This window comes from Delphinus delphis, chromosome 7 (assembly GCF_949987515.2).
Source record: "Delphinus delphis chromosome 7, mDelDel1.2, whole genome shotgun sequence".
Classification (NCBI taxonomy): Eukaryota; Metazoa; Chordata; class Mammalia; order Artiodactyla; family Delphinidae; genus Delphinus; species Delphinus delphis.
The window spans coordinates 63,196,966-63,220,019 of NC_082689.1; the positions used below are offsets into that span (position 1 = coordinate 63,196,966).

At 40.4% G+C, this 23,054-nt stretch overlaps 1 protein-coding gene across 4 annotated transcripts in view; it reads right to left on the minus strand.

The window, feature by feature from the left end:
* The window catches only part of CERS6 (ceramide synthase 6), a 324,738-nt gene that overhangs the window by 10,534 nt on the left and 291,150 nt on the right, over nucleotides 1–23,054 (minus strand). Inside the window, exon 9 of one of the 4 annotated variants that reach the window (XM_060016641.1) lies at nucleotides 2,604–2,942. The exons of 2 other annotated variants lie outside the window; for them this stretch is intronic. In XM_060016641.1, coding sequence (XP_059872624.1) covers nucleotides 2,846–2,942 — 97 coding nt within the window. In that variant the 3' untranslated portion in view covers nucleotides 2,604–2,845. Of the gene's footprint in view, nucleotides 1–2,603; nucleotides 2,943–3,849; nucleotides 3,993–23,054 lie in introns of those variants that run through there. One more of the 4 variants, XM_060016640.1, reaches the window with a different exon arrangement.

Genomic DNA, 23,054 nt, shown 5'->3' on the forward strand with positions numbered 1-23,054 from the left:
TGCCTTTTGGACTCACACTGCTGCCACACAGAAGCACGGTAGCCACAAAATTTTGGAATTACTCTCACTTCCTTGCTTTCCTCCTTAGCTTAGTGATGGGCTGGTTTGGAGATCTAAGTGGACTGACAAAACTCATCGAAGTGTATTTCCACCAACTGTCCCTGCAGTGCTTTGCCGGGACCCTCAGGAGAGGTTAGGTGGACAATACTCAGTGACTAAGGGGGAGGGATGGAAAACTCTTGAATGTAAGACACAGACCACTCATACAAGAACAGAAGGCACATATACAGAAAATTTTAGTATAAGAGTGTGATGAATGCTTCGAGAGAGGTTAAGAAAAGTACTTAGTGAATTCACAAAAGGAAAAAAAAACACATTGATTTGAGGTGGGATAGGAGGTAAAGAAAAAACAGAGAATGAATAATAGACATAAACAGGTTCTCCATGCCCAATTTCAGCAACCTGCATTCATAGACCAGAATGAGACAAACAGAGTGTGTCTCTAACCCTACCATATTAGTTATCTCTCAAGAACAATGCTCAATACACATGGATTTAAAATCCTAAAATCAATAGTATGGAGCTGAATTTGACAATTCATTAAAAGTATATTACTCTATGATATAGTAGTATTCATTCTGGTGGAGGGGGACCAACATTAGGAAATCTATTAATATAATTATCACACGTCCACAGGCCAAATTGGAACAAACCTAATTATTCCACCTGCACTGAAAGACATTTGGCAATGTTCAATTCTCCACTGCTGATGTTTAAAACTTGGAACTTAAAGCACTTAATATGATTTTTATCCAGCTCAACTCAGCAGTGGTCATAATACTTAACAAATACCAGAGTTACTGACTTTATAATTAGGAACAAACCATGAACAACCAGCATCACCATTATTATTTAACCCTATTCTGGTAGCTCTGGCTGTTAAGTATGGTAAAAAGTCAGAGTTCATTTCAAATAATAGGCATTAAATCTCTGTAACTATTTCAAAAACAGCAAACAATCAAAATCTCCAATAACAGGTAGTGGTTAAAAAACTATGAAGATATTCCAGAAATTATAAAGTCACTCACAATATTAAACATGTTTCAAGAGTTTCTTAGGACAGAGAAAAACCATAATATCTCAATTCCATAAAATAAATATATATTTGCACATACACACAGAAAAAGTAAGAGAATTATAATTCATTGGAAGGAATTAAAGCCATTATAGACTTTCTTTCTTTGGTGGATTAGGGAATTTTGTATTTTCTTCTTTATATTCTTCTCTTTTCCAAATCCATGACAAATAATTAGGACAAAGTACAAGTAATTTATAAAAAGGAATAAGTTAGGATAATGCCTATATTCCTGCCTTGTTTGTTATCCCAAGAGGCAGCCATGTCTTTATACACAATCTGCAGGCTACGGGACAACAGGTCTAAACAAAGGTGAACTCCACGACAGCAAGGGAGGACTTACACACCTTATGCTTTTCTATCTCCAGCACCTTGCAAAACACTGCAAAGTAATTTGCTCACCGGACCTGATGGCTGATTGACTGTGTGTTTGTTCAGTAATCAAATAAATAGATATGCACAAGACAACTCGGGAATAATTACAATAATTTTATTTCAGAACCAGCTCTGCTTCTTGACATATTAAACATGTTGACCTTCAGAGGGAATTCAGTTTCATTTGAACAGAAAGGGGTCCTGTAGAAATGGCAACCACGACTGCGTGATGCTACGCGTTATAAATTAGCCTTTGCTGAATTATAAGTTTGAGAACCTTTCTCACCATTACAGTTTGCTTGGCTTATTATGAACAGAGTGTCATGCAGTCGCTGGTGACATGATATTCACATTAATTTCTGAAACACCGCATCAGAATTTACAGGCTTTGCCATGAAAATCAGTGGCACCTCTGAAATGCCACTCAAAAGTAATGGGATTTCTTTGAAAATTGACTTGGCTGCCTGCAGAGACAATTGAGAAAAAACAATCAGTGCACCAAAGAGCTATATCTCTCAGTGAGAAGCTTGGTAAGGAAAACAATATGTGAGGATTTGAGATTGAGGAGAGAGACTTGATGCCACTTGGATTCTGAAAAACAGCAAACCCAGGAAATGGCGCCTTTGTTTAGCCACAGAATGTTTCTGATGAGAAAACTGTCCTCTTTGGGGCAAACTATTAAAATGGTGATTACAGGATTTTATCCTTTCCCAGAGGTTAGGGTTAGGTGTACATACTTTAATGATGTCATTACAAATCTATGGTGACAGGGCTCTGACGAGTGGTATCTCTGAGGGAGGATTGAGGGGACAGGACAGGAGGGAGGCTGCTGGCATGCTGAAAACATTCTCCATCCTGATTCAGGTAGTGATTATGCAGATTATACATATGCAAAATTTTACAAATGTAAAAATGTATCATGAAGATTTGTGGACGACACTGTGCGCATTACACCTCAATAAACTAAAATGGAAAAAAGTACTCTGGGGCAAACACTGCCAATATGCAACCTCTGGCTTGCATAATTACTATAATACCAGTGTTTCTACCCCCCTCCCCACTAGTTTGGGGTCAATATATGGCTTCTAAGAAAATAGATTTTTTTCTTCCCCCAAAATAGCCTACAGCATCAAACCTCCTGCTGCTCCAATCAAGCGGTGGAGAGTTTGGAAGCATAAGGGGCCAGAAAAGACCATTTTCCTTTTCATTAATGTTAGGGTCACTTAACCACTAGATGGCGCATCACGCATGTACAAAGCGTGCTCAAGTAGGTCTATTCTGCCAGACCTTCTGCCGAAGTCTGGGTCCCAGCACAGAAATCACTCCATCTTCAGGTTACACCTTCCCTTCTAAGAATCTTCCCCAACAATGGAATGAAGAGGCTCCCGTCGGTGCTTCTTTCTTCCTGCGTGATTCCCAATAGAAACGATGCCTGCAGGGCAAAGCTCCAAGCAATCCACTGGTGATGTAAAGATGCACCACTTACCACCCCAACAGCTTAGCCCTGATGGGTTATTTAATGGCTGTTTAATGAATCCTAATTTAATTTGACTTGCCCTATAGTTACTTTTGCTCAGGCTTACCCTTTATGGATTTTTCATCTTAAGTTTGATGATCACAGAAATATGTATATACAGGCTATGTGGGGATAGGAGGAGGGGAATGTATACATTCATGCACAAAAGTTTAGCCACTTTTTCTTAAGCAAAGCAAAGTCAGAGTAGTCTCATTTTAATACTATATTTAAGGCTTTACTCATTCATACTCCAAGCATCAATGTGACTTCTGCTTGCCCCTTAAACCTCAGAAGTCCAGAAGTCTTCTACTGTCATAGAGCACAGTGTGAAAAGATCTCCACTGGTGTCTCATTCAGAAAAGCTATAACCAATGCTTTTTTTTTTTTTTTCATTTTTATCGTGACCGCCAACTCAAAAGTTTATCTTTAGTATGCAAAGTTAGATAAATATCCTTCCTTTCCGCTCCATATATCTTACTTTTAAAATATTCCAGTGATTTAGAAGCAAGATCACATAATGGTGGTTGAGTTATTAAAGATGACAGAGGCCTAGGTGCTCTCACTGTGTGAATGAAGTTACAGGTGGACGTTTACGATAAGGCCATGGCAAGTAATCATAAGCTTTGCCTGCGTCCCTTCCTCTTCTACCCCCACCGAAGAGCTCCACCTGAGCCTTGGTTGTGTGTTTCTGGAATGATCTATAGAAAAACCACAATAATTAGATCCATGTCAAATATCCAAAGAGAGCCAAGATTGCTTCTCAGGGAGAGTCAGGTTCAGGGCCTCACGCTGAGGACTGCTGCATGATGCCAGTGAGGGTAGATTAAAAAGGAAAACTTGGTTTACAGTCAAAATTAAGGTGTTCTTTACTTCAGAGCTTTGGAATGGTCTTGACTTTGCTTTCCCAGACAGACCGCAGTATATTTCAGGATGTGTGTGCTTCTCTGGCATTTACTTTCATTTGACCTACACAAAACATAAATGAAAAGTAGATTCTACCTAAAGCTTATCCGTAATCTACCGGCATGTTTTGCTCATTTTAAAGTAGATGGTAACAGAAAAGCATTTAAAATGTACTCTCAACAGAAACCATGGACACTTAACACCTGAAGAAGAAACGTCAGGTAATTATTTCACTGTTATAAGCAATGCTCTTTGTCCTGGTGTTTCTAAAGTAATAAAAGCTCCAGACTTAAGAACAATTTGGTCAAGCGTTGGGTAGTCAAGGCTGCTAGACAGCCGCAAACCTTGCTCACAATGCCTGGATGCCTAATTATCTCGAATAATAGATTCGCAGCCTGTAGCAGACACAGAAGTAGCTTCTCTATCCCTGAAAGGAAGCTGAACTTGAACACAGAGGGACCATCTGTCTTTCCTCTAGCAATGGGCATATCGGTTCTGTCATATTGTTATCTGAGTAAGACATGGGGATCAACTCATTTATTTTTACTTTTAGGTCACAGCCTGGCCAGACTTAGACACTGATCCCTTATATCACAGGAAGTTTGTTACTAGTAACTTCCTGGCTGGGGTGGATGTTTTTCTCAAAATGAGTCATTGCCCTCTTGGTGCCCCATTTGCTGTCTGTCTGCCTGAGTTCCCAACCCCTCCACTGCCTGGTCTGCCTTTCTATGTTCCTCATCTCCCACCCTGAGTTTCCCTAGAGAAGAACATGTCCTTCAGGCTGTATCCTGATTCCAACATACTTACACTTTCAACCCTCCTCTTTGTTGCCTACGTGCCCCTAAAACAGACTTGTCTGGTTCTCAATAACTGCTCTTTTTTTAAAGGTTTTTTTGATGTGGACCATTTTTAAAGGCTTTATTGAATTTGTTACAATATTGCTTTTGTTTTTTATGTTTTGGCTTTTTGGCTGCAAGGCATGTGGGATCTTAGCTCCCCGACCAGGGACCAAACCCGTACCCCCTGCACTGGAAGGCCAAGTCTTAACCACTGGACCGCCAGGGAAGTCCCCATAACTGCTCTTTATTGAGTAATTAGTATGTGTTGAGCACTGGCCCAAACACGTTATATACATTGTTTTACTTAATCCTTTCAACACCTCATACAGAAGAATCCCCATATAGTAGAATTCTTACACTAGGCTAATATTTATTGAGCCTTTTGTGTCAGGAACTGGGCTCAGGCTTTAATGTGCTAACGCATAATCCTCATGAAATAAACCCTATGTGATAAATTCTATTTTTTTTCAAAGTAGGTATTATGATGTCTATTTCACAGATGAAGAAACTGAAGCACAGGTTTGTACTGTATGCCCAACACTGTCCCCACTGTTGGGGACACATATTCGTGGGCCTCAAAGAACTCATAATCTAGTTGGGGAGCTGGGGACGGAATATGAATCGGCATATTGTATTTAGTGGGTCATGTCACCACATGTATCAAAATGTACATACCTACTGAGTCTATGATTCTATTTCCAACCTTTTGTCCTAAGGAAGAATTTCAGGGATTTGGAAGATTTAGCCATAAGGATGTTCATTTAAATATTATTTATAGTAGCATACTACTTGAAACATCCTAGATGATGTTTACAAATAGGGTACTGATGAATAAACCATGACCTTCTCAGAAGATGGAATATTCTGTAACCGATATAATTATGTTATAGAAGAATACTTAATGAAATGGAAAAATGCTTATAGTACAACGTTAAATGAGAAAGACAAAGCTATGAAACAGTATGTGCAGAATGATCGCATTTTGGTAAAGAAAAAGATGTAATTTTAAGCATATAAAATGTTAGAAACAAAGACATCAGATTATGAACAGTGGTTATTTCCGAATTATGGGATTGGGATTTTGTTTTCTTCTTTGTGGTGTTTCATATTCCATAAAATTTCTGTAATGAATATTTAAGTATAACATGTATATAATCCCTATTAAATAAATATCAGTTTAAGTTAAAATTTGAGGAGACCATAGGAGAATGATAATAGATAGCCAAGTGCTAACAGAAGCCTCCAAAGGTCTTAACTAGGGCAAGGAGGGCAACAGGTGTTCGCAGAGCTGGATGCATTTCCCAAAAGCTACCTCACTAAGTCTCAGAGCCGCACAGGGGCGGCCTGGCTTGGCCATACGCGGTTTTCCTCAAAGTCCCAGCGTCCTGCTCCAGACAAGAAGGCAGTGACTGACGGAACTTGTCTGCAGTCACACCAGCTGGTGCCCTCTGTCCCCTCGGGCTGGCATGTTTTATGTGAGTGGGGGATGGCTGGCTCCTGGGAGGGTCGAGGAGAGCTGCTCGCAGGGCAGAGCAGGGCGTCCCAGTGGCGGCAAAGTCCCTGCCTCTCTGGGATAGGTCTGTTCACAGCGCTGCCTCCAAAGACAGATGCTTTTATTCCCTCTGAACAAAGGAAGCAGCTCTCTAGGTTCATTCGTGGTTACGGGTGTGGAGATTCTGAGACGGTAGAAAGGCCAACTTGAACACACATCATAAGCACATTTGATCGCTTCTGTCCCTGGAATGGGGCTTTGTTGGCATGTTTGGAGCTGTTTTTGTCAGAGTCCCCTGATTTTGTTAGAGCTTAATAACTGGCCTAAGAACTGTGAAACCTGCCTGATCTCTGCACTCTCCTTCTGTTACCTTCTTATTTCATGATTCTGTGGAAGAAATGTGTTTTGCAAGATACAAGACAGAGCTTCTGGAAACTATGGGGGCAATACCTGCAAATCTTGTCTTGGGGGCAGGAAGAAACAGAAACGAGGAAGGGGAAAGGAAAGAGAGAGAAGGGGAATGGGCGGATGGGAAACGGGCAGACAGAGGGGACGAGGAGACAGGGGACCTGCTTCCCTGAGGCACTGCTCATGTCTGTAACTTGAATCAGGACCAGGCCTTGCACAAACTCTGCACGACATTTAATACCACACCATTTCTGGGATTACATATTACACTAATAAAAAGACAGCCACAAGACAAATAGTTGTGCCCTGGAACTTAGGAGGGGGAAGTGGCTGTGCAAAGCTCAGGGCCTGGAACTCAAAAGCTTCTTCCACCTGTAACTGCCGGGCTGGGAATCTGCCGGGTGTGATTTATCTGCTGGCAAACTCAGCGCAGGTACATATTCTAACAATTTACTGAGGAAGAAAGAAATACAAACCCTGCTTTGGAGAGAAGGACGGCTGAAATGCAGCAAACCCAGAGGCCTCCCCCGCCACCCCATCTGACTCAGGTGGTCCCAGGACAGTTGTTCAGCAAGGGTGTGCAGACTCAGGAGCTGGATAGCAAACAGCTCTTTTGCAGAAATCCCAACTGCCAACATATCAAGATAGTGGCCCTCGAGACAGTGGTTTTATTTTGTAAAACTTATCTTCGAATACAGTATACAGTGTCCTAGGGCAGCGGTCCCCAACCTTTTTGGCACCAGGGACCGGTTTCGTGGAAGACAATCTTCCCACGGACGGGGTTGGAGGGGGCGATAGGGTTTGTTCAGGCGGTAACGTGAGCGATGGGGAGCGGCTGTAAATAGAGATGAAGCTTCCCTCGCTCCCCCGCTGCTCACCGCCTGCTGTGCGGCCCGGTTCCTAACAGGCCACGGACCAGGGGTTGGGGACCCCTGTCCTAGGGGGCTTCATCTAAATGGCAAAAAACCAATTTAACTGACAGGACAAGACACTCTCTCTGCTCCTACTAGCTATAGTGTGCTTAACGGTGCTTACCCATTCAACCTCAATCACTTCTTTCCATAGTCCGTGGCCATGAATAGAATGTTTACAGTCAATGAGATGAATATAAGCCTTCTCTTCTCACTGACAGAAATAGCAATAGCCAAGACCGTACCTTAAATCACAAGGAACATTTCTTACACACCATTGGCTATCCGTGTGTACTGGGCCTAGCACCTTGTTAGGAGGTTTGAGTGGTATTTGGGTAGCATTTGATGCAGTTTTCACTCACATGCATCATAGATGTTGATGATGAAAGTGCTACATCATCAATGGAGAAGTAGGCAAAGGATATGGACAGTTCACAGAAAAAATACAAATGACTTATGAAAACATGCATGAAATGTTCCACGGTGCTTATAATCCAATGAATACAAAATTAAAACAAGAGATATGTAGGCCATAGTTTTTGGAATGATGTGTCATGACATCTGCAACCCACTTTCAGATGATTTGACAAATGTAAGAGAAATGCATGTATGTAAAAGAAATGCAGTGGGTACTGCAAGGGGTAACAGTTGATGAGGGCAGGTGGGAGTATATGAGTATTCATTATATATTTTTTTCAAATTCTCTGTGGGTTTGGACATGTTCAAACTAACAAATTAAATTAAAAGAGAAAACGTTTAAACTATCAAATCAAAAGGCATAGAGTGGCTGAATGGATAAAAGAACAAGACCCATCTATATGTTGCCTACAAGAGATTCACTTCAGAAGTAAGTACACACAGAGACTGAAGGTGAAGGGATGAAAAAGGATATTCCACGTAAATGGAAATGAAAAGAAAGCTCAAGTAACTATACTCATATCAGACCAAGCAGACTTTAAAACAAAGAATGCAATAAAATCAAAACAAAAGGCCACCTACTGAGTGGGAGAAGATATTTGCAAACCATACAATTGACAAGGCTTAATAGCCAAGCTATATAAAGAACACATACAACTCAACAACAACAAAACAACTCAATTAAAAAATGGGGAGATGGGCTTCCCTGGTGGCGCAGTGGTTGGGAGTCCACCTGCCGGTGCAGGGGGCGCGGGTTCATGCCCTGGTCTGGGGGGAATCCCACGTGCCGCGGAGAGGCTGGGCCCGTGAGCCATGGCCGTTGGGCCTGCGCGTCCAGGGCCTGTGCTCCGCAATGGGAGAGGCCACAGCAGTGAGAGGCCTGCGTACAGCAAAAAAAAAAAAAAAAAAAAAAAATGGGGAGAGGATCTGAATAGACATTTTTCCAAAGAAGACATACAGATGGCCAACAGGCACATGAAAAGATGTTCATCATCACTAATCCTCAGGGAAATGCAAATCAAAACCACAGTGAGATATCACCTCACACCTGTCAGAATGGTTATCAGGAAAAAGACAGGAGTAACAAGTGTTGGAGAGGATGTGGAGGAAAGGAAACCCTTGAACACTGTTGATGGGACTATAAACTGGTGGAGCCACTATGGAAAACAGTATGGAGATTCCTCAAAAAATTAAGAATAGAACTACCATATGACCCAGCTATTCCACTTCTGGGTATTTACCTGAAGAACATGAAAACACTATTTTGAAAAGATACATGCAAAACGGAAGCAATCTAAATGTCCATCAATAGGTGAATGGGTAAAGAAGATGTGGTGTACACACACACACACACACACACACACACACACACACACACACACACACACACACAATGGAATATCCCTCAACCATGAAAAAGAGTGAAATCCTACTATTTGGGACAACATGGATGGACGTTTTTTTTTTTTTTGAAGAGTAAACGATTCGGTTTTTATTAAATGAGTAAACATTTGTTATTCAAGTCACATACTATTTGACATTTCTTGCAAGCAAATAACTCCTTAGAAATTCTGTGATTGTGAAAATTAGACTGTTATAACTTACTGTATTTAAGATTGTGTTAATTGCCTCTGACTTCTTTGAACTCAGACACCCCTAACTTCATACACTGTCTCCTACTGAGAATAATCTTCAAACTTTATACTGATTAGAACATGGATGGACCTTGAAGGTGTGATGCTAAGTGAAATAAGTCAGATAGAGAAAGACTAATGCTGTATGATTTCATTCATATGTGGAATCTAAAAAAAACAACAAACAGACAAAACAAAATAAAAAAAACCTCCTTGATACAGAGAACAGAGTAGTGGTTATCAGAGGGGAAGGGGGTAGGCGAAGTGGATGAAGGGGGCCAACTATATGGTGCTGGATGATAACTAGATTTGTGGTAGTGATCATTTTGTAGTGTATACAGATGTTAAACGATAATGCTGTATACCTGAAGCTTATATAATTAAACTATCAAATACATGTAAAAAAGAAGATAAACCACTGTGCTGCCAAAAATAAAATAAAAGCAACGCTCTTGTAAGTGGCTGGTCGGAGTGTAAATTGGTGAAATCTTTATAGAAAATTTGGCCATACATATAAATATTTTTAAATGATTGTTTATCCTCATAAATTTACTTTTCCAGTTATCTATCTTTATCTTTAAATAAATACATTGTCAACAAATTTAAAAACATACTGTTTTTAATGGCAAAAAAGAAACAAATAAATGGTTAAAATGTGTATCTGTATGGTAGAATGTTATTCATACATTAAGATCATCTCTTCTATTTAATAACATGGGAGAATCCTCACAATTTAATGAAAAGTGAAAAAATCATATTAAAATCATATGCAGTATGAGCTCCAGTTTTCATATGTATGTGTTAATACATGTGTATATAAAATGCGATTAAATTGTGATTAAAAGAACATATTCTAAAATGTTCACATTGGCTACTCCTGATTCTAGGAATTTAAAATAAAAGATTTTCTACATGTATGTAGTATTCTTAGAGAAAACACTTAAGAACTTTTTTCAAGGATGATGGTCTAAAACACTTTAACCCTTTCAAGTTAGTTCAAAAATACCTATTTGTGTTCCACTCTCAGCGGGGGAAAAGGTGAAGCTGAATCTTCGGTGTCGGGGCCTGAACACCTTTAGGAATGCCCAAGGTGTACACATGGAGGGGAACTCGAACCTGAGCCACACCTGTTGGTTTTAGGATTCACATTTCTATGAGCGAGTATCCTTAGCATGGCACTCAGATGGTACTAGAGAAACAAATCCAAGAAGAAAAATCCCAGGAGGCCAGATGGACCTTCCCGATTATTCTGCCCAACTCTTCCTTTGACTGAGATCTCACCTGGAACATGACGGCAAGACATGGCCTTCCACCTGCATTCTTGTCCTGGGACCCCCAATGTGAGGGTGAAGAGTCTAGGGTGAAGCATATAGCAGGTGCTCCACAAATACCAAGTTTTTGGCAAATATTTTAGGTTAATGAGTAAATATACATGTGATTTCTGGAGTCTCTCTCTCTCTCTCTCTCTCTCTCTCTCTCTCTCTCTCTATATATATATATATGTATAACATGTCCATTGACAATGTTCAAAATCAGTTTTTAATCAGAATGGTGTTTTCCAGTTTTAAACTAATTCCCTTTAATCTGTAGAATTTAGAAACCTGGTTTCTTCGAGTCCCACCTTGTGCCACGTGCTTCAGTGAGGCTGTTCTGCAGGGCGGCAGTTCCCAGGCCTGCTGCTCACTGGGATTCCCTGGGGAGCATTAACAGTACTGATGCCTGGGACGGCCTCCAGAGACTGTAATTCAGACGGTCTGGGGCATAGATTGCGTGGTGCAATCTTTAAAAGGTCCCCAGATGACTCCAATGTGCAGACAAGTTTGGAAACTGCCTCTTTTGCTCTCTAATTCCCTTTTGTACTTTTTTTTTTTTTTAAATCTACAAACAATTCTGAATAACTTTTGATGATCCATTTCTGCTCTCAGTAGACGTGATGACTGCAGGTCATTTATGATTGTGTGTGGCTGAATGACAGTTACCAGGCTGTGCATGAAAGGTTTAAAATTTTGTCCCCTCGCCCACTTTAATGAGAACAATAGCACCCTGGCATCAGAACCCCCAACTCTGAGGTTTCAAACTGCCCCAACTCAGAGATAGTCGAGGACCCCACTCTTCCCAGCCCCTTGCTTACCCTCCTTTGGGCTACACAAAGCTTATGTTTGACCTCCCAGGATTTTGCAGAAATTGTCCTTCGAAGAAAGGGTCTGAAGCATGAGCTTGTAAACTCATTCAGACAATAAGTAAAGCCTGATGAAAAGGAGGGAGAGTGTCCACAGAACCAGATCAAGAAGCCCAAAACTGGAAAAGAAGATGGCATCCTTATCCCTGCCCACATATAATTGATATTAAAAATGATTCCAAACCACAAAACAATAAGAAAATCCCTCAAAATCTTTTTCTCTTTTGGCATGGGGAATCAAGTCAATTCTTGTTGAAATGTAAAACTACAAAAAAAAAATGCTTATGGCCCACTTTGCTTGTGTCCTAAGCACACACTTAATTGATCTATTAGGCACCCAGCATGGAGCGTCCTTGGTGAGTGTTTGTGGTTCATCACCCAGTTACAATGACTTGGGTCACTTAACAACCATGTTGCTAAAGAGAGAGCAGTGTTCATTATAGATTTTTACTTGATAAGAATATTCCCCTTTAGCTTCAGTCAATGTCATCAAGTTTCCTAAGATATATCACTGGGCTTGTTATGTTTAAAACACCAGAGGAGACTATATAAAAGATTTTCATGTTCATTTTTGAAAAGCAACTCTCACACGGCTCCAGCTAGTAACTCACTGTCTCTTCAACCTTACCTCAAGTTGCCCTTTCCATCAGGATGGAAAATATAAATATGGACACAAATATGACCCTACTTCTCTAACTGGAAGGGTTAGGAATGGTCCCAAGTAGTGTGTGAAGGCAAACTATCCCTTCCTCACCTAGGATATCGGGAAAATCAGTCTGCCTGGAAAGGCAACCGAAGTCCCAAATAATCCATCCCAAGGAGAAGGGTGTCGAGGGGCAGCAGGTAGCCATTCTACTGCTCTGTAGCAGTGTTGCCGAAAGGTCTCAGGAATAATCATAACTGTTTGAATCACTCTCCTGCTTTGAGCCTTCTAATCACGGCCCACTACAATAAGAATAAAATCCCAAACACATCCCAAGGCCCATAAAAGTTCCTAATCTGGACCTCTCCTACCTCTCCAACCTCAACTCTGACCATCTCTCTCTTGTTCATCAAGCTTTCTGTTCCAGAAATAGGCCAAAACTGTTCCCACCTCAGGGTGCTGGCACTCGCAGTTTCCTATGCCTGGCCTCTTCCTATGACTTGTTCTTTAATGTGTGTCTGTTTCATTTTAGATATTTTCCCATGATTTCACTGCCTCTCGCTTTAAAGCATAAGCTCTAAGAGTGCAATGATTGTGTGCATTTGACCTGCTTTGGATCTGCCAAGGCACTTTACAGAATATTAGGTGCTGAGAATGGGGGATGGTTGATCAGTTCTCTTTCCAAGAAAACTGACAGCAGGCGTGGCCCTCACTTCAGCAGTCCCCAGAGTATTCCTGCTGGATACACTGATTTACAAGTACCGATAGAGCAGGGCTGCTTTTCACACTTGCTTTGTGATATTTATACCCATAGGCATAATTATTCAGTGCATTGTGCCATGATAATTGTTTTGGGCTTGTTTACTGCCAAGATGTTCGTTTTAGCAGCAGCATTAGACACGCAACAGAAAAAAAAAAATGAGAACATTAGGCCCCTGAAAATAAAATTATTAGGATGTTAGGCAATAAAGGAGATGATATCTCACATTGAGACTAACACAGAGTGGCTCTGGAAGCCTTTTCAAGTGAACACTATAACATGCAGAACCGAAGCAATTTGCAATACCAACAAAATGCTAATGTGCATTTTTATCATTATCCGCTGTGATTTGTTTCTTTCTCCGCAGAACAAGAGAAAGGACAGTGAAGTCAAAGCTCAATTTTTTTGTCCTTAAAGCTCTGACTTTTTCCCTTAAAGCCTGGGTCCTCAACAACCTCGGAGCTGCCAAGAATGCGCTCATCCTTTGAAACAAATGCTACGCTGAGATTGAAGTTTTCAGATGCTAACTGTATAACCCGGGAACTGCTATGTTATTCACATGCCCCTTGTACCAAGGAACCAATACTTAGAATGTTACCCCTGCTGCTCTTGAATGCAGCGGTCACATTTATGGTCTTTGGATATGAAGAGTGACACACCTTTACAGTGTGCCTGCCTAAGCTAGAAGCTGTGGTCCTGAAATAACAATTTTCTTGATGTCTCTGTGAACTTTGATCTCACTACCAGCCTGAGCTCATGAAACAAAAGAGCACACGTTCAATGTCATGCTTGTGATTCTTTTCTTCAGTTTGGTTTTCCAGCCAAGTCTATCTTCTTTTGTTTTGTTTTGAAATGCTCCTAGACACACACACACAGAGACACAGACACACACACAGACACACAGACACACACACAGACACACACACACACACACACACGCCTGCATGGCACCCCCTCTTGGATATTTATGAGGCACCTCCAAAACCAAATTTATATCTTCCCCAAGCCTATTCCTATTAAATGTAGCACCACTGCCACAACTACTGCCACTCTTATTATTAACCGTCATAACTCCAGGGACATACTATCGTGTTCATCCTCAAATTTTGCAGAAGACTTTAGAGTGAGTAGGTAATCCACCCAGAGTCATACAGTCAGAGTGACAGACCCAGGATCTGAACATATACCAGGTTTATCCAGAGCTCATTCTGTTAACCACTATCTCCTTACTTCAGTAAATGGCGTTAGCCCTCATTGAGTTACTTAAGTCAAAATTGTGGTGTCACCCTTTACCCATCCCCTCTATCACCAATGTGGCTATACACCCTGTCAATCTCCTGAACTCCTCTGGAATCCAGTTACTTCTGTCTACACTGCTACTACTACTCTCTACCACCATCAACTCCTACCTAGGAAGTTACTGTAACAGGATTCTAACTAGATTAGTCCAACCTAGATCTTGTTGCAAGGTGATTACAAACAAAAAGACAGTGTGAACATGTCAATCCCACACTCCCAATCTATCCCTCCCCCTTACCCTTGCCCTCTGTATTTAACCAACAAGGGCCTACCACATGGCACAGGGAACTCTGCTCAATATTCTGTAATAACCTATGTGGGAAAAGAATTTGAAAAAGAATAGATACATGTATATGTATAACTGAATCACTTCGCTGTACACCTGAAACTCACACAACACTGTTAATCAACTATGCTCCAATATAAAATAAAAATTTAAATAAAAAACAAACAAAACTACCAATTCCATAAATACCACAAAAACCCAAGAAATAAAGTAACACTTTAACAACAAAAACAACAAAAAGACAATGCGAGTAATGAAATCATGTGGCAGTATTTGGTCAGGAGGGGGGTCATCAGATAATCCAGGTTATATATATTTTAAAAATTCAGATTATCACTGTGAACCATTTCAAAACACATTCTCAGTTCTTGAGTAGATCTGTGAGCCCTGAGTGCCCAAGCTGACCCAGACTCATTCTTCAGACGGCAGCTTCAAAGTCATTCCTTAGGGAATCATGCTCTGACCCTCAGAATAGGCCGGATCCTCACAGCAGCCCGAACGTCATCACAGTACTCACCACTGCAGCTGTGTGACTGGTATCTGCCTCCCTGGATTGAAAGCTTCATAAGAGCAGGGACTGAAATGTCTACCTTTTCACTGCTGGTCTCAAATACCTAGTAGAGTGTTTGGCAAATGGTAGGATTTGAAATAGGTGTAGGATAAATGAAAATTTTCCATAATTAGAATGGCTTTAATATTTTCTAATTCTGAAGGTAATATGTACCACATAGAAATTTCAGGCTATCTAGAAAAAGTTAAGAAAGTAAAGTCAATTCCTTTCCATTTTTTCTTCAAATTGGGCTAATCAACATTTATTTTCATCTGTTGAGAACCAAAGTTTTGTGGAAAGTGCCTTTAAATCATGTATATGTGATTGAAAATCCATGGGATTTTGCCCTCTTTAGGCAACATATATGCACAAATTTTGGAAAAGGACACAAGACTAATCTTTCTCTCACTCTTTTTGCCATATTGAACTTGTCAACATCAGTTTCTAATTTGACCTGGAGAACTTAAGCCACATCCCCCTAAACGCTGGCTCTTCCAACCTCCTCTCTTTCGCACATGGTTTCCCATCCTCTTCATACCTTGCTAGACAGTAGAATCAGTTGTGTTATATAATATAAAACTGAGGATCCAGCTATTTGTACTTAGCAAGCATAAAATAACAGCATAAAATAACTGAGAACAAAAGAAAAATAATTTAAATAATGTGCTTAAATAATTTAACCCATCTGTCACTTTCTTAACTCACTGGAGTTAGGGGACATGAATCCTTTGTACCCTTGGACACTCTCAGTTCTTACCTTACTTGCCTTTCAAAATGAGACCATCTTGTTACATGCATCCTAAATTTAGGAATATACACTCAATTTTTACCATAGGACCTAACCTTGGAACCTAGTCCCTGGGTGACATTCTATTGCATTTCATATTGTGTTCTTTCTTCTCTGCTTTCATTCATGGTGGTACCTTAGGATGGCCTGTCCTTCCTCCCATTTACTACCTACTTATCCCTCAAGGCCCAGCTCAGATATCACTTCCTCAGTGAAACCATCCTTGCATCCCTGATCAGAATTAATCAAAGCTTCTACTGTGCCCCTACCACAAAATTTTATACCTCTCTTTACTACTTTTTGCTGCCAGCTGTCTAATGTCAGAACTGAAACAAAAGCTCCTTCAGCAGAGGCATCATATGTATTTTTGTATCCCTGGTGGGTAGCCCAGAGCCTGAGTAAGCTTTTGATAATTTATACTTGGTAAAAAACAGAACCTCATGAAATTTTCTTTGACTTACAACCTCTTAAAACATCCGTGATACAAATTCTAAGTTATAATGTTCAGTTCCACGCTTGCTTCAAAGTTCATCCCCTCAATGGATTGTTTAATTTAATATATTCAAGTTTTATTCTGAGGAATGATAGTTAACATTAAGCCAGAGTTTAAAACTTTCTGAAGTTCAGTGTAATCTATAAAAATATTGAATCACTATGTTATACACCTAAAACTAATATAATATTGTAAATCTACTTTAATTAAGAAAAAAAAGAACATTAGGGAGAAGCAGAAAGTTGGAAACAAAACTTCCTGAAGTTCTAAACTTCCATACTTAGCAGAGCACACCAATCACAATGTTAAAATACCGATTATATAACAAAGGACAATTTAGACACATCACCAGAAACTAAAAGTAGTTCTTTTCTGTTTGGTTCCTGATAAACTGGTATTGTTTATTGTTTAATAATTACCACCATCTGTCATTTGAATTTTTCACACCACCTGTCAAAAACTACATGGCAGAGCAAAGCTGATTCACGCCGCTTCTATTTGGTCAGATGTAACGAGCCCTGCCCAGATAAATGTTAGCAAAGAGCAACACTTGACTTTCATGCCCAGCTTCATTTTTCACAGAGGGAAGCTAAACTTAAGTCAACCAATTCACAATATAAGTCTCTCATCCTGTATATAAAATAGAACTAAGTTTCATATTTTGGTTTTCAACTTCTATTACTGAAAATTTCAAATCCATACATGTGGAGAAATACAATAATATAAAGACCCGACACCTCAATACACGCTCAGCATGTATTCAATAATGATCAACTCACGGTCAATGTGTTTTCATCCCTATCTCCCTCTCCCTGCTTACCTTCGATTATTTGGAAACTAATCCCCAACACCATATTATTTAATCTATAAATATTTCAAACTCTTGGGAAAAAACCCTAACCACAATGCTATCGTCACACCTAAAGACATGAACAATAATTCACATTCACCCATTGAGCCCATTTTGGTTCTGCTGCAGAAATGGATCTCATTAAATATTTCCCTGTAAGCAGCTGAAAAGCTCTTTATAAACTGTACACATGGTGATTGATTATACAATGCTACTTGAAGGGCAAAGGAAAACAGTTTGTTCCCTGAATGCTGCTTAATACTAAACTCAGTTTTTGGGAAGGGGTTGCATATTTTATTCCTCATTATTATAAGGTAAAGAAAACAGTCACTGGCGCCCACAGCCGTTCTTTCAAACTTGCCTAGGGTCACAAATGCAGATAATTTCATGCTGGGCTTCAACTGTACATGTGAGCAATTGGTTTTAGACACTGCAACCATTCATTTTATAATCTCACATCTCCCCTAATGAATACTGGTATTAAAGAATCTGAAAGAGGTAGATCTTTAAAAAAGAAAACAAAAAACAAATGCCATATTTTTCAAAAGGTTGCTGCAGAGTTTTTTCCTTACACATTAGAGAAAAAGGACATTCATGCGGTGAAGTGTCTTACTGTGAGCCCAATATTGAATTTTCCATTGTTGGTGCTCAGTCACTCCTGGGAGGCTCTTAATTGAATCAGTCTTGAAAGGTTTTCATTGTGTTTTTCCTCAGACCCTCTTATGAACTACAGATGCATTCAGAGTGAGTATAGCTCTAATGGAAAATGCTGTCATCCCATTACTCAGTCTGGTCTCTGTCACAATTGCTCATACCTCTTAAGTGGCTGGCATACTATCAGGTCAAAAAGAGGTCAAGGAAGACAGACACAGGAAGCAATAGCTTTTCACAGGGGACAGAAAAATAGTGGTGGAGAGAAAGAGATAGTACAACCATCATTTAATAACCTTAGCACATATTCTAGACTAATTCACCCAAGCATACAGTCAGATCCACACATTTATCCAATGAGGAAGAGAGGCAAGGGAACATAACAGAATTCTTTAATGGCTTCTGAGGGCGAGGCACAGTGAGAGTCAAGGAGCTTGTGGGGTGGGTTAGCACTAGTGGCATGGCCTTCATGCTGCCTGCCATACCAGGGTTGTTTTCACACATGCGTCATCTCAATCTGAAAACTTGGAAGGGAAAGGCTAGCTATCAGGAGAAAAATCCCTGTCTCTGTCTAAATGCTGCAGCTGAATTACTTGCAATTTTCCCTGTTCTATATTAAATAGTCGGACTTTTTCTTGACTTAAGCCTTATTTCCTTAAAGAATCCTCCTCTGCCTCAGTACCCCCATCTAAACTCCCCACCTAAAGCCCCCTGTGTCTGATCATGTCCTCATCGACATATATGAGCCATTATTTTCAAATGAGCTAGAAACAGTGCTACCTAGCGCTTTAAACTTAAGACACTTTTACATGCACTCTCATTGATGCACATGAAAACTCTCTGCCAAAGAATGCTTTACTACACTCACACTTCACTCACTTACAGTGGAGATAGCAAAAGAAGGGAGAAGGCAAGTGATATGATCAGGTTCACTAAAAGTAAACTAGTATCAAAATGAAAACTTGAACTTTTTTTTTTTTTGCGGTACGCGGGCCTCTCACTGTCGTGGCCTCTCCCGTTGTGGAGCACAGGCTCTGGACGCGCAGGCTCAGCAGCCATGGCTCACGGGCCCAGCCGCTCCGCGGCATGTGGGATCTTCCCGGACCGGGGCACGAACCCATGTCCCCTGCATCGGCAGGCGGACTCTCAACCACTGCGCCACCAGGGAAGCCCCCGAACAGGATTCTTAATTCCTAGTCCAGTATTGTTTCCACGTTATCTCACTTAAGAGGCAATTTTGAAAAACAATCAGCCCCTCCAGACTATTGGGAAATAGCTTTCTAATATCCTTGGTCGATGCAAGTTCAATGACGCATTCTATACATACACACATACACTCATACATTCATATATGTTGCTTTGTCATTATTATCTGATTAAATTGGGAGGAATGGTTTTAATAATTGAAAAAGTAGGTGAAATAGGATAATAATTAAAATGATACATATGTACCCCAAATTGTGTGTGTGCGTACATATATGTACGTATGTGTATGTGTGTGTGTGTGTGTGTGTGTACACACACACACACACACATATATACCTTTATTCATCAATTTTTCTTTATGTAGGGCCAAGGGTTTTACTTTCGAATATTGGCTCTCTGGTTGGCCTTTCTCGCATACACCATTCTTGAAACGCGAAGTCTACAATTTCCACTTTGGGCTTCTTTAAAGTAGAGTGAAAACTAAAAGCCACTTGGAAGCGATATGAGTGCAGAAGGCTTTTGGGTTTTTATAATTTTCCTCCCAGTCTTTTAGAGTTATTTCATCGACAGTCAACTTGATAGCAATCTCTTAGATACGGTCATCTCTCGGTCTCCGTGGGGGATTGGTTCCAGGACCCCATGGATACCAAAATCTTCTGGTGCTCAAGTCCCTTATAGAAAATGGCATAGTACAGCCACCCTCTGTATCCATGGGTTCCTTATCTCTGGATCCAACCAATAAGCAGTTTGAATTTGTGGTTGGTTGACCCATGGAGGCAGAAACCAAGGGTAAAGAGGGCCAGCTACACCGGCTTTTTAGTTTTTACAAAGCATTTAATTTTTATAGTTTTAGAAGAAGCTATTTTGCTTTTACACTTATATGTTAATGCATCATTTAATATTATATTTTAATATTTATTTATTTTTGGCTGTGTCAGGTTTTAGTTGCTGTGCGCTAGCTCTTCCCTGTGGTGCGTGGGCTTCTCTCTAGTTGTGGCATGTGGGATCCAGAGCATATGGGCTCAGTAGTTGTGGCGTGTGGGCTTAGTTGCTCCATGGCATGTGGGATCTCAGTTCCCTGACCAGGGATCGAACCTGCGTTCCCTGCACTGGAAGGCGGATTCTTAACCACTGGACCACCAGGAAGTCCCCAATATTTTATTATATTGAACGATAAAATCACACACACAGGTGGCACAAAGAGTTTTGCAGACAATCATTTGACTCTTGGGTGGCATGTGACCTGACCACTGGAAGCAGTTCTCAGGCATCTTCCACAGAGCAGAGAGCGCATCACGAGCTGTCTGAATGGCATGGGTTTGCTCTACTGGGGAAAAGGAGTGTCTGTTCACCTAGGCGAGCAGGGCAGGTAAGCAGAAGATGGCTAAGTGTTTCTATTTTTGTCTTCTTCTGAGAAGCTGTGCAGTTTGGTAGAAAAAGCATTTAGCAAGAAGATGACTGTCAAGAGCTCTGGGTCTGAGTCTGAAGGACTTTCTCTGGCATTTAGTTTTCTCATTAGAAAATTAAGAGAATGGACAAAGTAGTGGTTGCCTAGAGCACTGGGAATGAAAAAGATTCTTGGCCCTGGAATTGGCCCAGCGGAAAAATCATGCCCTGACTGACTGGCAATGTCTGCTATGGGTAGTTAAAGGGGAAATGGTAGAACACAAACATCTCTTCTTGGAGCTAGATAATCGATGATCCCTGTGTAATGAAAAGGGTGCCAGCTTTTACTTGCAATTACTCTTGTGACCTTCAGCAAAGTTAATTACTTCTATGAGCCTCAGAAAAGCGGGAAAACTCCTTGGGGACCTAGCCAAGATATTTTCTAAATGCTACCCCTGGATTAACCTCTACCCTAACCCAATTAGATGTTCCTTATATAGTCTCCAATAACATGCTGTACATCCTTTGTCTTAGCATTTACTGCATAGAAATAAATCATAATCATATTGTAAAGATCGGGGCTATATCTAGGTTATACTTTAAGGGTAAGAAGTGCATTCTACATATTTAAGCCCTAACAAAATACTAGCACATAGTATGTACTCAGTAAATATTTGTCAACTACATGGAACTATTGTTGTTGTGAGAATTAATTATCCAGAGCTTAGCACAATGCAGGTAACAGGTGCTCTGTAAATGCTACTTTTCCTTTCTTTCCTACATTGTACAATCCTGGATGACAAATTCCATATGCGTAGGGACACAATTTCCTTTTCTCTTCTATCCTTGAATAATATCTATGCTGAATATAAAAATACAGACACCTGAAAAATGGGTTGGAAGTATCTTAGTATTAAAGTGTTGGAGTTTTTTGAGCCTTCTAACCTCACATAAAACTTCAATAGAATATGGGTGCTTGTCTAGTTCACTGGTTCCAAAGTATGGTATGAAGATGATTTTGGTGTGAGATGAATATGTATGAGTTATATATTTATGTGAATGTTTATTTTACAAAATGTAACTCATCCTGTTTAATTTTCTGTAGTAATATATAGATTAAAAAAAATAAACTTCTATAAATAAAAGGAAGTGAGTCTGGGGCTTCCCTGGTGGCGCAGTGGTTGAGAGTCCGTCTGCCGATGCAGGGGACGTGGGTTCGTGCCCGGGTCCGGGAAGATCCCACATGCCGCGGAGCGGCTGGGCCCGTGAGCTATGGCCGCTGGGCCTGCGCGTCCGGAGCCTGTGCTCCGCAACGGGAGAGGCCACAACAGTGAGAGGCCCGCGTACTGCAAAAAAATAAAGGAAGTGAGTCTATTAAGGAAAACTTTCAAGCAAGTAATAATAGTATGTGATTCTGGCACAAATTATAGTTTGGAAGTGGCCAAAGTTTAGGAAATTTATAACTAGATAAAAGCATGGAAATTCTAGAGCTAAAGTGAAATTTGCCTTTTCTCAGTTGTAGGAAAGACAATTCTCAAGTTTTCTGTAAACTTTTGTCATTTACTTGAATTAAACTTAAAGGTATATACAAGGAAATTGTTAATCATTTATCCTAGGCATGTGTATTGGAGATTATAATTTTCTATAGCTTATATGTTATAAAGCCATTTGCTTCTAGGAAAATCATTCAGAAATGAAACAATAGCATTTTAAAGATGACAATATCTTATGGTGTCCTATAAAGCACATCATTATTTCTAGGTCTTCATTTTCTAAACAATTTTGAGAATCTCTGGTTTAGAACAGTGGTGCGCAAGGGGGGCTGATTCTGGCCCCCAGGAAGCATTTGGCAACATCTAACAACATTTTTGGTTGTCGTAACTGGGCGTGTGTGCTACTGGCACCTAGTGGACAGAGGCCAAGAACGCTGCTAAACATCCCATAATCAAGAGGATAGTCCACAACAAAGGATTATCTGGCCCAAATGTCAATAGTGCTAAAGTTGAGAAACCCCGCTTCAGAGCTATGGTGATAAATGACTTACGAATATCCTGATCTAACACCCACAGCTGAATGTCTAACTGAATGGTTCTGATGAAAGCTGTAAATACCTACTTCCAGATTTATTTTCAGGAAGCAAGAGGGAAAAGAAGACCTCACAGAATTTTAACATGCGTCCACCTTCCCCTCCTCCTTTTTTAAAAATTACTCCTCCATTTAGTTTTTGAGAGTAAGCTGCTTGAGAAAAGCACCTACATTATTATGGTACAACGTCTACCCTCAGTTTACAGGTCAGCTCAAGTCATCAGCTAAGGTCCTCCAAATGTCTTCTAC